This window comes from Notechis scutatus, chromosome 1 (genome assembly GCF_049901735.1).
Source record: "Notechis scutatus isolate UNSWTSFEM ecotype Mainland chromosome 1, rNotScu1.2, whole genome shotgun sequence".
Classification (NCBI taxonomy): Eukaryota; Metazoa; Chordata; class Lepidosauria; order Squamata; family Elapidae; genus Notechis; species Notechis scutatus.
The window spans coordinates 298,913,503-298,929,582 of NC_142009.1; the positions used below are offsets into that span (position 1 = coordinate 298,913,503).

At 38.0% G+C, this 16,080-nt stretch overlaps 1 protein-coding gene across 1 annotated transcript in view; it reads right to left on the reverse strand.

The window, feature by feature from the left end:
- Positions 1-16,080, reverse strand: part of KCNK10 (potassium two pore domain channel subfamily K member 10) — a 57,191-nt gene that overhangs the window by 13,005 nt on the left and 28,106 nt on the right. The window contains exons 3-5 of the mRNA XM_026679148.2: positions 9,689-9,806; positions 3,380-3,540; positions 556-742 (exon numbers count right to left, since the gene is read on the reverse strand). Of these exons, the coding sequence (XP_026534933.2) occupies positions 556-742; positions 3,380-3,540; positions 9,689-9,806 (466 nt within the window). The remainder of the gene's footprint in view (positions 1-555; positions 743-3,379; positions 3,541-9,688; positions 9,807-16,080) is intronic.

Sequence of the window (16,080 nt, forward strand, 5' to 3'; positions counted from 1 at the left end):
TCACTGGGGAGAAAGGGATAACTTGTATGTGTATAATGCCTCCAGTACAACAGTCAAAAGACCAAGGATATTTATTAAATTGTTCTCATTATTTCCCACCTTCAATGTTGGGACAGTAACAGAAAGGACAGTTTGTGGCACTCATGGGCAACCCAGTGAAAGAAATGGAAACTAAAATAGCAATAGAAATAAGAGGATTAGAATAACCCCTGATTCAAAATTGAATCATATCACATTCTATCCAATATGTTTTCAATACGGAAGCCCAGAACAGCACAAATATAATTCCCCTTCCCCTATCATTTTTTCCCTTCTTACTGGCTGGAAAAAATCATTTCAATACAATCATATGCCTTCAGTTTCCAGTTTGAAAGTGTACACCTTCACTTAATTGACAAAAGCACATATTGGTTAATATTGTAGTTTACATGCCTACAAATTTAACATGCTATTTGTAAGCCAGATCGGTAAGATTTGTCTCTTGATAAATAGGGCATACAGTGGTCCACTGCAATTAATAAATCAAGCAATCAATCAATTGATGGAATGTCTCACCTGCCACAAAATCCCCAAAACCAACGGTGGTCAGAGTGACAACAACAAAATAAAAAGAGTCCAGGGCTGACCATTCTTCAATATATTTGAAACTGACTGCTGGAATGGTGACAAAAACAACGCATCCGGCCAGGATGAAAAGAATGGTAGAGATCACACGAATCTTTGTCTGACTGACTTGTTTCTTCTGCAAAAAGAAAATGACCGTCATTTGTGAGTTTCAGGGCACTGGTTTCAGAAAGTGACACAAAATAAATTGCTGCCCGGCAATACCATATTAAAAACTATCCATTCATTACCAAATGCAAAGGAACTATAAACATGAAAAATATGCAATTAAAGTTTTAATCTCACAACTGCATATATCAAATCACACTATATCCCCCACTGTCGAGCTTCCTACTGCTAAAGTTTGCAATACTCCTAAGAGAAGAATGAGTGGCTACTAACCTTAAATTTTACAAAAGCATGACAATTGCTTTTTGAGAAAGAATAGAAGCAGAAGTAGAGAAAGAATAATGGAAATGGAAGGATATTTTGTGTGTGTCTGTGTATACTTGAATCAAAGTATGATAAAATGATTAAGTCATGATTTCATGCTTCAGAAAAGAACGGGCCTTCATACAGGATGCATGCATCATTTACTCTGCATTGCAGAAATATGCACTTTAGATCCAAAAAAGGGGAGCACAATTCACCTGGATGGGACCTATAGTTTGGCTCATCAAGGCATGGGACAATATACTTTTCTTTACTGAAATGTTTTACATCATATAAGAGTCAGTATCCCCTGCAGTGCCTGAACAGAAACCCAGTTCCTACAAATCAGACATAATGGCACATCTGCCTCTCTGCAAAAGGTACCTGTATGTGCAGTACTTCCAAATATAGCAGGACTGGTTTCAGAAAAAGTGCATTGGGATAGAGCAACTTTAAAATTAGCTTTCCCCAACTTGATGTATTCCAGATATGTTGAAAGTCCAACTCCCACTATTCACAATCAGCTGTTGCCATGCTGGCTGACAATTCTAGCGATATAATCCCAAAATACTTGGATGATAGTGGCTTGGAGAAGGCTATTACAGAACATTGATGACATGAAATATCATACTATATTGTTGTTCCCTTCCTGCCCCCTGTCACAAATTCACACATAGAAACATACATCCGTGCATAGAAAAGATGCTTCAAATATGAAATATTCAATTGAGGAGATTCAAACAAGTGAAACAAGTGCAGGATCCAATCTGGGTCAGTCACCGGGACCAGAAGTTTAGTGTTCTGAGCTTTCAGTCTCATGCTGGAACTCATTCTCAGGGAATTTTTCTCTAACAGAATGAATAGTCTAGAAACAGGGTGTAAACAAACTCAGCGCCGGGGCCAGATCTGGCCCACGGGGTGATTAGATCTGGCCCACAGGGCCACCCTGAACGGCGAAGACTGGTTTGCGGTGCCTCTGCCAGCAAAAACAGAACTCGGGTGGGCTGCACACAGCCCTCTTGAGCTCTGTTTTCATTGGCAGAGGGTTACTTACAGGAGGTCACAGCAGCCAAAAGTGGAGCTCAGGAGCCTGTTTTCTCTGGCAGAGGGCTCGGCCACCACAGGCACCCCTGACATGAGTGATGTCGAGCTGACCACACCCACTCTGGCCACGCCACTCTGGCCCTCCGGAAAATACAATCCTGATGCGGTCTTCAATGAAATCGAAGTTTGACACCCCTGGTCTAGAACATTCTAATAGAGAGAAGGTCCCTGAGGATGGGCTCCAGCACAAATCCGAAAGCTCGGAAGACTGAACCTCTGGTCCTGGTGACCAACCCAGAATGGACTTCAACTCCACACCGGTTGCTGGGGAATTCTGCAAGTTGAAATCCACATATCTTCAGCTTGCCAAGGCTGAGGAACACTGCTTAGACTGTACAGCTTAGGGAAAGCTAAATAGAGATTATATAGTAATAAAAGGTGTTTTGATTGATTCCCATTTTTCCTGCCTTTTCTTCGCATAAACACTTGGCTGTTCAGACAAAACAGCAGAGGAAGTAAATGATTTTTTCAGGGCTCATATAATTTCAGATTGGAGGTAGAGAGAAGTTAAACTGCAGTCATTTGCATGACTGAAGACTATTTCAGATAAAATCTTCCTGCACAAAGAAAATCTGCATTCATGGGGAACAATATTAAACTGGTTTTAAACCTTAGAATGCTACTGTCGTTTTGAGAGTATCACAAGAAAGAAAAATCCAGAAGTTATCAGTTGGATGATTCCCATCTGCTGATCAAAGCACTTTAGAGAGTGAATAGTTTTCACTTCCACTGCAATTAATATGAACTGGGATGATTCTAGATTAAATCTTTAAACACACACACACACACACACACACACATGAATTGACTTAATTGCCAAGAGAATCATCCCTTAGGAGTCAAGAAATATGCCAAAGAAAGAAGCAGGAAGTGACAAAGTAGCTTTCTAACAGCATGTATATATTATATTTAATTTAAGGTTACCTGGCAGCCTATTGGGCTTGTCAGAGATACTTGGAAGGAATGCCCTCTGGCAAAACACAGAACTGCTGGTGTACTATTGCAAATCACACATTCATTAATTTCTTTTTCCTGACAATCCCTCAACACTACTTAGCTAAGAATTCTATAACTTTTAAAACAATGCTTTTCCTAAATTGTGAAGATATATCTGTGAGACAGGTGGCATCAATGGGTCCCATCAAGCCACATTTTTTCAGAAGCGCAGATGCTTTGCCATTAAGCTTCAGAACTAAAAGAAGAAGAAAAAGCAGGGAAAAAATAAATGGCTCAGTCTTACTCGAAAGACCTTTTCGACTCGTGCAATGCCCTTCCCAAAGATGGTTCCAAGTTGGTCACCTATGCCAGCTAGCAGAAAGCCAAAAAGCGGGATCCCAAAGATGGCATACAAAATACAGAAAATTTTTCCGCCTTCTGTGCTTGGGGCAATATTTCCATAACCTGTTGAGAAAAAAGAAGTTGGTTGTGAGTTTTCTCTTCTGAAGAGTTTGAGGAGGAGAAAGGAACGGAGCTATACAGGTGTGGAAACATTCACACCAATTCTTTTGCACTTGTACCAAAGACCCACAGCTTCTCAAAGCAGAGTCAGAACCCTGTAAATTCCATCTCCCTTTGAACCCACTACCATGATTTGGCAGCCAATTGCCTAAAATTATAGTACAATGTCTTGGTGACTTAGAACAGAAATCCAAATGAATAAAACATGCTGTTTCTGGGGAACCTCAATATAGCCTATATAACAAGGATCTTGGCAAGTTTAAGTTTGTGGACCAGTGGTGGGATTCAACATTTTTTACTACTGGTTCTGTTGGTGTGGCTTGGTGTACGTGGCTTGGTGGCTGGGGAAGGATACTGCCAAGTCCCCATTCTCTCCCCACTCCTGGGGGAAGGTTACTGGAAAATCTCTATCCCCTCCCCATCCCACTAACCTGCTTTCCAGCTCTGTTCTCCTGTGCAGGGCAACAAAAGAAGATCCAGCCGATCAGCTGGGACTCGGAGACAGAGAATAGATGGGGGCAGGGCCAGTCAGGGGTGGCATTTGCTGGTTCTCTGAACGACTCAAAATTTCCACTACTGGTTCTCCAGAACTGGTCAGAACCTGCTGAATACCACCTCTGTTGTGGACTTCAACTCTCAGAATTCCTGAACTAACATGACTGGAGGAGGAATTCTGGGAGTTAAAGCCCATGAGTCTTAAAGCTGTCAAGTTTGAAGACCCCTGCTATATAATCTAGCTAAAAGCATTGCCAACATTTAGCTGAGGAATTTGGAGTTAGATATACATATCTTAAAGATGCCAATTTTGAAAAACACTGCTATAACCCTATACCTAACAGGTGCCAATAAAAAAACAGAAAAATGTGATTTTATAATGCATTGCTATCTATTTCTTTGTGACTTCATAATGCATTGTTGTTGGCTTTCATGACTTCATAACACACTGCTCAGGCCATCATTATTTTTTTTAAGTAAAACCTCAGCTATCTGAAACTAACTTAATCCTGTCTTAGGACACGGTATCATGGTAATTCAAGCATCAACTTGTCATGTGATACTACAGTAGAAGCCAAGATTAAACATGGGATGAGAATTGCATATTAACTGCTTCATGTTCGCCCCTTATTCAGGCCAGGAATTTGATTATTACAATTACAAGTCTGCATGCTTAATTTAATTATTTGTTTTTCCAACAATTTAAGTGAAATATGTTGTGAACATCATATGAATCTTTGTATTGCTTTTATTTCATTTTCATATATTTTCAGTTTACCTTTACTGATAAGTTTTTAAACACATTTAAGATAAACACTCAATACAGCTATACACTCCAGAAGACTAAATGAAGGGGGGAAAGGGGATTATAGACTGTGTCCCTGCTGACAAAACAAAGCAGATTGGGATTTGTGTGCCTGTGTGTCTATGGCTAATGAGCTATATGGTGAAATTTCTAGCACTTCATAAGGATATATTTACAATGATGGATTCATAAACGTTTAGTATCATTTGGAACAGTAGTTGGATTCAAAAAAAATTACTACCGGTTCTGTGGGCGTGGCTTGGTGGGTGTGGCAGGGGAAGGATTTCCATTCCCACCCTACTCCAGGGGAAGGATACTGCAAAATCTCCATTCCCTCCCCAGTCCTGGGGGAAAGTTACCACCAGTTCTCCGAAGTACTCAAAATTTCCATTACCAGTTCTCCAGAATGGGTCAGAACCTGCTGAATACCACCTCTGATTTAGAACTTCAACAAGAAGATGAAACTTAGCTTGCTATAAAGTAATAGTAATGGCTGGTAGCTTTTTTAAAATTCACATTCAATAAACAAAACTAAAACAAAATATTCACAGCAAATTGTGAATAGGCTAAACAGGTGGTACAAGTTGAACTGTTAAATATGAGACAATACATATCTTTACGTTCAAGATTTGGATTTAATGTTTGATTGTGCTCTTTAAAAAGTATAAGCTGTAATCAATATTTTATAACTTAAAATATGTACTGCAATCTGTAAAGAATCCCCTAGCCAGACATTATTAAAGATTGGTTGCCTACGTTTGGTTTGGAAATATAAGCACTTAACATGCAAATGCTGTAATAATATCCAGAAATGATTTTGCAGTTATAACATCCATCATTATTTTCTAGTAGCATTTGGGAAAACAGTAATGGAGATGTGTATAAAAATTAGAGTTGCTGTATTTGGGTTTCCAAAATCTGGATGACCAAGTAGATGGCAGCAAAGAAATTCAAAACAGTGACTCTTTTCTGCCACTTATAGTCAACTAGAATTTTGATACTATATGCCTAGCAAAGCTCAACATCTATCTTCTGCACATATGTAACATACCAGTACAATTAAGAATCGTTCTCTTTTATGTTATATGCCACTCAGGAAGGCAAACTCAGACATTTATGGTTTTTAAAATATTTGACAGAAAGACAATAATTAAAAGTAATTTCAATTTTTATAAATATTTTGAGGCAATCATCACTGAGATACAATGGAAAGGATTTTAGAACTATGTTGTTTCTTACCATTTGGATTGATTTTTTTAGGGTCTTATTTTTATATTTGATTCTTTTTCTTTCCTCACTCTCTCCCTTTTTTGCTTCTTACCGTACTTAATTATGTTTTGGAACAATGACAAACAACCGTCATAGCAATATTTATATCATACTTAGAATTGTGTTGAGATCTTTAGTTATTTCTTGTGATATAATAAACTTAGTCATTTGCTTTTAGTTTATTAATTATAAATCTGATCATAATTGTTTTGGTCCAATATTGGTTGCCACAATATAAAAAACATGTTCAGACTCTGGAAAGAGTGCAGAGAAGAACAGATGTTTAGAAGGCTGGGGGCTAAAATATATGAAGGTTGCAGAAATTGGGTAAATCTAGTCTAGTGAAAAGAAGTCTAGAGGCAGTGGTGGGATTCAATTTTTTTTTGTACTACCAGTTCTGTGGGCGTGGCCTGGAGGCCTGGCAGGGGAAGGATACTGTAAAATCTCCAGTCAGAAAATTTCCGCTACCGGTTCTCCAGAACTGGTCAGAACCTGCTAGAGGTGCCATGATAACATGCCACAAAGAAGAGTCAACCTATTTTCCAAAGCACCAGAAGGCAAGACAAGAAGCAATGGATGGGAACTAATCAAGGACAGAAACAACCTAGAACTAAGGAAAAATTTCTTGACAGTGAGAATAATTAACCAATGAAATGACTTGCCTTCAGAAGTTATAGTGCTCTATCACTAGAGGTTTTTAAGAAGAAACTGGAAAGTCATTTGCCTGAAATGGTATAGGGCCACCTGCTTGAGCAAGGGGTTTGACTGGAAGACCTCCAAGGTCCCTTCCAACTCTTTGTTCTGTGCTTTGGGTTTTTTTTAATGATTATTTTCATTTTTATTTTTTTACAGTAACAGAATACTTTGATTCTGTTTTGTAAATCCTAGATTTATTAGATTTATCCTAGATTTATTTACTGATGTATTTATTTTATTCTTTATCCATTACATTTCTTTCTATCTTTTTGCTTCTTTCATGTAACAATTTATTCTGTTTCTTCAATGTTTTGACAAATACAATATTAATGAGGAAGGAAGGAAGGAAGGAAGGAAGGAAGGAAGGAAGGAAGGAAGGCCAAAGCTGTTTTAATGAAATTAATTTTCTATTATACCATATTGCCATTGTTCTGTAACACAGAGAACTGTAAAACAGCAATTAGCATGTTGTTCAGGCATTATTGCTGCTATCTGAAAAATATTGGCCTGTGTGGCAGTCCTGCATTTGAGGATGTTTGAGGTATCTCTTTGTTTAACTGTGATCCAAGGAACATTCCAGTGAATTGAACTGGCAGATGGTAGAGAGTATATCCCAAGCCCCCCAAATCTATTTCTTCAGCCACCTTGTTCAGAGCCCGCACTTTTTCCTTTCAATTTGAGCCCATTTTCTTTTTTATGTGATGTTTATTATTAGTAACTCCTTACTGTTATAGTTAATTCGCTTACATTATCCAATAATTATCTTTTTAAAAAATCATGCTTAGATCTCATTTAAATAGCTCAGCCACAGTTTGCTGTCCAATGCACATCAACACAGCTGCGTAACTTTTTAAAATTAAAATCCGAACTCATCACAAGTTAGTAAAAGTTCCTTCTTTTTCACAATTTAGCTGACGTGAGAAAGACTTGTGCCATCTAATCTATTTAGGACTTAATTATATGCAATGATAATGAACTTTTGAATTCCTCCTCACCTCAACACAAACAACAAGGGCTCTCTTCCTTTATCAAAGGAAGACCCAACTTTGCAACCAGACAGACAGGACTACTGCAGATAATTCAGTAAGCTTTGCTTCAATACAGATTGAAGTCATTTATTTCTAAATTCCTCTATAATTATAATATGTGAATAACTTTGCTGCTACTCTGGATGCAGCTGGTTGATCACTGTAGGGAACCAGATGTTCAGCTTGATAGATCTTTGCTCCACCCAAGTTGGGTGCTTCTTACACTTATTTGCTTTGTAAGCCTACAGCTCCAGCTCTGGAATCTTTATTCATCATTAAATCTGTCAGTTGGGAGAATGCCTCTCCTGCATTTGAAATACAGTCCCCATTCACTGGTAGATCTGCCTTTGCTCTTACATGTGACTCACTTGAAAGAGGGGTGTGCCTGCATGCACTCTTTTTTAAGAAACAATTTTTTTACATCACTTAAATACAGCTATTCTAAAATTGCAAACATCTGCCAGTGAACAAGGTTCTGATTCAACTGGTGAGGAACGCAAAAGAAAACTATTATCAAATGAAACAGCTAAACATCATCACACAACAGCAGTCCTTCTGTATCTCAAATGAACAACAGTTCGGTTTTATTTCTGGAACAATCACTTGCTAGTCTTAAATAGTGGGGCTGAATTATAAGAGCTTTGGCTTTGTTAAAAAAAAAATGCTGCTGTTGTGGCCCCGATTCCCGAGCCTATGCTGTCAGAGGAAGAGGACCTGGAAGATGAGGAGGAGGAACTGGGAATGCCTTCCTCCCCAGGACCTTCCTCCCTGATAATGCCTCAGGTTCCATCAGACAATGGAGGGGAACAGCCTGAGATTAATCAGGAGGAAGGCATATCGAAGCAGCCCCTGACAGGGAGTAAAGAGGAAGAGCGTTGGCTCAATCCTAAGCAGCGTCGTAGGGAGAAACATGAGCAGCAATGTAGGAGGCGTGAGAGGGTCAGAGAGTGAGCTGAGTCATTGAGCCACACCCCACAGGGGATAAAAGTGGGTGTGTTTTCTCCTGAAACTTTGTACGGGACAAAGTTTAACCTTACTTCAGATTTTCTTCGTGAATGACTATTTTTGTGGACTGCCTTGTGCTTTTCTGTGAGTAAAACTTTATCAGTTCGGACTTGGCAGGCAGGACATGTGGGAATGCCAAGAATATTATCAGTTCCAAAGAATTAACTCTGTGAAGTCCGAGCCAGCTTGCCTGCCTGTGTTGGTGTGACTTTGTACTCTTTCATATTTTGGGAAAGAGGAAAGGTGAGACAGAACAGCTGCTTTCTATTATTTCCAAAGGTAAATTAGGCAATATGGCTTGTGTGTGAGTGTGTGTGTGTAAAGTGCTCATTTATGCACAAAACAGAATGAAGGCTTGCAGTAACCTCTGCTGACTGTTCTGATTCTATTTGTGAAGAAATTCAGCAAAGCAGCTGACAGTCAAATAAACCTATTTTAAATCATTTTTTTTCACTGTCAGCTGAGTCACTCCCATTATTCTTTCAAGCTATGTGTTATGTTATGCCATGTTCTTGGGAGTCTCCTTACTTTGCCCTCTTTGGCTACTGGCTATTATTCAATGTTAATTGCTACACCTGTTAAAATATTCTATAGTTTTATTCCTGATTAATTCATTTTATTGGTGGGGTGCCTTTTATTTATTGATTCAGACTCTGTGATTGGGCTCCATACTTCAGACCTCCTCCGAAAGTAGTAGTTAATAGGCTACATAAGGCCTGTTTTCCCCATAACTGGTCATAACAAGACAGACTCATTCAGAAATATAAATTAATAAAAATGCATAAATAGATACCTATAGTAGTAATGACAGTTCCTGCAAAGAAAAAGGCACTTCCTAGGTCCCAGTGGCTGCTGCTATTAGAAGAATCTCCAACAGGGTTGACTCCTGCACTGGTAGCATTCATAACCCGCTACAAAAAAAAAATTAAAAGCAAATTGAGAGCAGAATATATTGTAGCTGAACAAAATACCTTGCTATATTAACAGTGTTTTCTGCCAATGCTTTTCTCTAAAGTTCCAGGCAATTAAAAAAAATTACCCATTGTTTACTACTTGGCCTCTCTGATACAAGATGTCCCACACAATTTCTACATGCACAGCCGTATTCCTCTATCACTGAGTCAAAGCTTCTCCCAGAGTCCATTGGAGTTGTGTAGCTGTAACATTTTTAACTATAAAATAAAACAGATTCCTTCAAACACCATGGGTTCCCGGTAATGCACTGATTTACATGGATACATCTCAAGAAGATGCAAGATGCTGCATTTTGCAAGATATAGAAGCCAAAGAAAAGAAGTTATCTGTGTGTGTATTTAAGATGCATACTATCCTGTGTATCTTCTTATGTCAACCTTCCTATTCAAACCTTCTCTAATATGGTGACAGTTACCATTGTTAAGAGTATAAACTCTAGTATACCCTCTGTCTCTAAGTTGATAGAAAGAATTTTTGGAATCTGTGATTTGTAAATCACTTCTTATAAAGTGGGCTAAACCATCTCTTCATGCATGGCAAATTTTGCATCTTTTGAAACATTCATTCCCCACAATATATCACACATTACTTTTTTACCAGCACCTTAACACAACAATTAACTTTAACAAAAGTTAATTCTGCTCTAACTTTTCAGCTTTTATATACAACACAGAATTATTTGCTCCATTTTCTCTCTCAGCTACTTTGATACTTCGATTTTCACTCCTCAGTTTGTCATGTGGTTTAACATTCACTGCAAATAGTTCAATCTTAGTATACAACACAGCTGCATGTGCATTTATGTCCTCAATCAACAAACATCTACCATCACCACAACCATCTTATATAAAAGTATAGGATATCTTATACTTTTATCCATAACTATAATAAAATATAAAGGAAATATCACACATTCTTATCATACTCTCTGTTCAACATTTCCAATGCATTCAATTTAATTATCATATACTTTCTTTCTACCATATAACATTCTTATTACATTTAACATAGTCATGCAGTCATAGTCATTCCATAATTCAAAACTCTTTGCTTCCTCATCTATTTCTTCTAAATTGACAAGTTTACAATAAACTTTTTTCCTCATATTCATATGTTACTCAGTAACCTGAAGAACAGAAACCTGGTTTGCACATTCTTTTCATAGCACAAAGTGTTGCACTTTTCAAATTTTGCTCACTGCTGCCTCTCATCCTTTGCAAGCACGGTTCTGCCAACCTTGCCATGATACATAACAAATCAATATAATTTTGCATTCATTCTTGCTTACTTCTAATGTATATAGGAAGACAATCCAGATACTCTAGGGATTGCCTTGCAAGTCAACATATTATTGACTGCTTCTGCTTCCCAACTACAGGTATATGTAATATTCTAATGTGCATTCAGGATTCAAGAAACAGGAATCTGGAATTCCCAAGAGATTTTTTTCTACCTGAATGTAGAAATGCAACAGATAAATAAGTCTTGTATCACATGCATGCCAGTTATATATTCTCTTTGAATGCTAACTTAAATTTTCAAATTAACATTTTCAAACAGACTAGACACTAGAGCATTTTCCCTAGCCACTCTCATCTGTTCAGGAGTGTCCACATTGTCAAAATGGAGGGTGAAATATGGTAACTGAAAATTGACCCCTTTTTGACATACTAGCATGCATTACATGCACGAAACAAGACAGGACTTCATTCACACACACTTGTGCTCCCAATTTTGACACGGTTGGCCTCCTCACTGAACGTCCCTGCTATCCAGGCTTTTCTCCCTTGGGCATCTGATTTCTAAGCCATTTTCTTCTGCATGGTCCTCAGTAATCTAGAAAATTCAAATTCTCCAAAAGCTTTTTTTTTTCCCAAGCAGAGGAAACAAGGCATGAAGAGTGCATAATCTGCTTAAGGTCTTCTTTCTTTTCTATGTAGGATGTTGATGTTGTTTCAGTGCAAAACTTCCCTCCCTTGGAAAATAAATGCAGTGCTGAAGTCCTTTTTATACTGCTGTTTTGTACTTGTAATCATCTTTTTCATTCTCTCTCTCTCTCTCTCTCTCTCTCTCTCTCTCTCTCACACACACACACACACACACACACACACACACTTATGCTGGGACACAGTTTATAAGAACATCTTTTTTAAAATGGAAATAACAAACCAGACCTGTAAAAATCCTATATAGGAAGACGACTTATGCAATTAAAAAAAAATCATCTTCCTTTGTGGCCAATTAATTACCCACATTACTTCTGTTGGTGTGAAAACAAGTAAACAAGTGGTGACCTATTAAAGCTGTGCACAACTTAATGGCATACTGCATTTAGTTATCTCAAGTGACATTTATGAGACTATTTGGCTGGTGTAAAAATGTGGTTAACAAATACATAACAGAAAATGCTGCCAACAGAAGTTATTTCATTGTCTTCAAATTTAGTTCCACATGCACCATATTTCAGTAATCTAGGCAAGAGTTTATGACTGCTATTGACGTTTGCAAAAAATGAATCAAGAACTTTACTATTACCAATTATCTTTCAAAAGCTTATGTACAAACGTTTTGGGTTGCACCTTACCTTTGTTACCACATCAGCAATGCAATTTATTTTTTATCTTGTTTTTCTTTTGGCCAGGAACTGACATAAAGCTCTTCTCCCAGGCCAAGAATCCTGCGTTTGTAAGTTTTTCTTGCTAAATATTTTTTATATTCGTTTCACAAATGGGTTTTCATGCATGAAATGAACAAGAAGTCCAATTGTGGTGCCATGCTAAGATGAAATGGCAATGGCACACAATATGTCTTGCTCAGCAAAGATAACCTAATCCTACCAGAAAAGAAAGCACATTGGTGGTTTTATTAAGGGCTTTTAATAAGGGAATGTGTTTGGCAGTATATTTAGCAACAGACATCAGAACTAAAAGTTGATTACAGGAAGTAAATAAATTAAGAGAATCAAAAGATTTGTCTAGGAAAAAGTAGACCCTTGGAAAAATGATTTACCTATATACTCTGCTAATGTTTCGAACAAAAAAAAAAAAAAAAAGGAAGAGCGCGGGGGAGGGAGAGAAAAGGAAAAACCCCCCCCCCCCCACCCCAAGGAAAAAAAAAACCCCCCAAAAAAAAAAAAAAAAAAAAAAAAAAAGGAACGAAAAACCAAAAAAAAAAAAAAAAAAAAAAAAAAGGAAAAAAAAAAAAAAAAAAAAAAAACCAAAAAAAAAAAAAAAAAAAAAAAAAAAAAAAAAAAAAAAAAAAACAAAAAAAAAAAAAACAAAAAAGTAGCTATTGTTCCAGGTTACTGAAATAAACTGTCACTGCAGCACATGAAAAGTGAAAATAATACCAAAGTTATGTGTATCTAGGAAACATTTGCACTTATATAAAGTGAACAGTACTTCAGAAACTGGAGAGAAACATGAGATTCAAGCTTGTCCTGTGTAGAATTTTCTCACTCTTAAGAAAAGATTGGACTGACATTTGTCAGAAATGGTATAGAGTCTCCTGCTTGGGTGAAGGGTTGGACTAGATGACCTACAAGGTCCCTTCCAACTCTGTTAATCTGATAAAATCTGTTAAGAATACACAAAAGCTCAACAACTGTAGGGAATACTTACTAATTAGCAAGGCCCCAGCATTATCACAAATTAGAATGTACAATGAACATACATTTTTCAGATCTGTTCCGGAATATTTTTCTTCTTGGTTCATCTTTGCTGAACCTAGAGAACTATGCTAAAATCTGACCTGCTATATATGGGAACAGTTTGATATTTGTTCATTAGCAGATTCAAAGGAATTTTATACTGACTTTCTGAGGAACATTAACAGGTAGAACTGAACATTGAAAGCAAACTCCAGGATGTGAACAAAACACTTACTTAAATGGAACAATAAATGCATGATTTTAGATCATCATCGTGTGAGGAAAATGTTCTTCTGTCTCTTAACTTTATTCTTTTAAACTTTTGTTTTTCTTAGGCAGATAGCATGTGGTGCAATGGCGAATATTACTATGCCCATTACAAAGAGACACTAATTTTAAAAATCCATATCGATATACAGGTGAAACTCAAAAAATTAGAATATCGTGCAAAAGTTCATTTATTTCAGTAATGCAACTTAAAAGGTGAACCTATTATATGAGATAGACTCATTACATGCAAAGCAAAATAGTTCAAGCCATGATGTGGCATAATTGAGATGATTATGGCTTATAGCTCATGAAAACCCCAAATCCACAATCTCAGAAAATTAGAATATTGGGAAAAGGTTCAATATTTTAGGCTCAAAGTGTCCCACTCTAATCAGCTAATTAAGCCATAACTCCTGCAAAGGGTTCCTGAGCCTTTAAATGGTCTCTTAGTCTGGTTCAGTAGGAATCACAATTATGGGAAAGACCGCTGACCTGACAGTTGTGCAGAAAACCATCATTGACACCCTCCATAAGGAGGGAAAGCCTCAAAAGGTAATTGCAAAAGAAGCTGGATGTTCCCAAAGTGCTGTATCAAAGCACATTAATAGAAAGTTATGTGGAAGGGAAAAGTGTGGAAGAAAAAGGTGCACAAGCAGCAGGGATGACCACAGCCTGGAGATTGTCAGGAAAAGGCCATTCAAAAGTGTTGGGGACTTTCACAAGGAGTGGACTGAGGCTGGAGTCAGTGCTTCAAGAGCCACCACACACAGACGGATCCTGGACATGGGCTTCAAATGTCGTATTCCTCTTGTCAAGCCACTCCTGAACAACAAACAACGTCAGAAGCATCTTACCTGGGCTAAAGAAAAACAGAACTGGTCTGTTGCTCAGTGGTCCAAAGTCCTCTTTTCTGATGAGAGTAACTTTTGCATTGCATTTGGAAACCAAGGACCCAGAGTCTGGAGGAAGAATGGAGAGGCACACACTGCAAGATGCTTGAAGTCCAGTGTGAAGTTTCCACAGTCTGTGTTGATTTGGGGAGCCATGTCATCTGCTGGTGTTGGTCCACTGTGCTTCATTAAGTCCAGGGTGAATGCAGCCATCTACCAGGAGATTTTGGAGCACTTCATGCTTCCTTCCGCATACAAGCTTTATGGGGATGCTGACTTCATTTTCCAGCAGGACTTGGCACCTGCCCACTCTGCCAAAAGCACCAAAACCTGGTTCAATGACCGAGGGATTACTGTGCTTGATTGGCCAGCAATCTCGCCTGACCTGAACCCCATACAGAATCTATGGGGCATTGCCAAGAGAAAGATGAGAGACATGAGACCGAACAATGCAGAAGAGCTGAAGGCCGCTATTGAAGCATCCTGGTCTTCCATAACACCTCAGCAGTGCCACAGGCTGATAGCTTCCATGCCACGCCGCATTGAGGCAGTAATTGCTGCAAAAGGGGCCCAAACCAAGTACTGAGTACATATGCATGCTTATACTTTTCAGAGGTCCGATATTGTTCTATGTAAATCCTTGTTTTATTGATTGCATGTGATATTCTAATTTTCTCAGATTGTGGATTTGGGGTTTTCATGAGCTATAAGCCATAATCATCATAATTATGACAAATCACAGCTTGAACTATCTTGCTTTGCATGTAATGAGTCTATCCCATATATTAGTTTCACCTTTTAAGTTGCATTACTGAAATAAATGAACTTTTGCACGACATTCTAATTTTTCGAGTTTCACCTGTAAACTGCAAAGTGATTGATTCTTTAAATTCTATTCATTCCACACATTTAACCCAGATGGCCAGTTTGAGAGTCATTTTCCATGTAGAATCTCTGCTTCTTATCTATTTTTAGCAGCTACTCTCATTTGCCTCTTTACTTGTCTAAAATCCGTTCCAGAAACATACACTTTCTGACATTTTACTTTTCAAAAAACAATTCCCACGAGGGCCCCTAAAATGCCTAGGACAAAAGCGAATTCCCCTGAGTTGAACATTGTTTAGAATATCTGGCTTTTACAATGAAACAGCCTGCCTTTTCGTTAGCAAAAAGATCATTCTTTAACAGACTGAAGTGAAAGGACAGGATAAAATGCTCCATGCTTGATCCAAAGCAGAATCACAATACTGTATATAGCTCAGGATACAATAATGCAAGGGTAGTGGGGGACCAGGAACAATTATCCAGAAAGGTCATTGGCTTCTTTAGCTGGATATGATCAAGCTGAGCTCTGGCTATAATTGAATTCAAGCCCTAAGCAGGGGGCTTACTCAGTGGCCT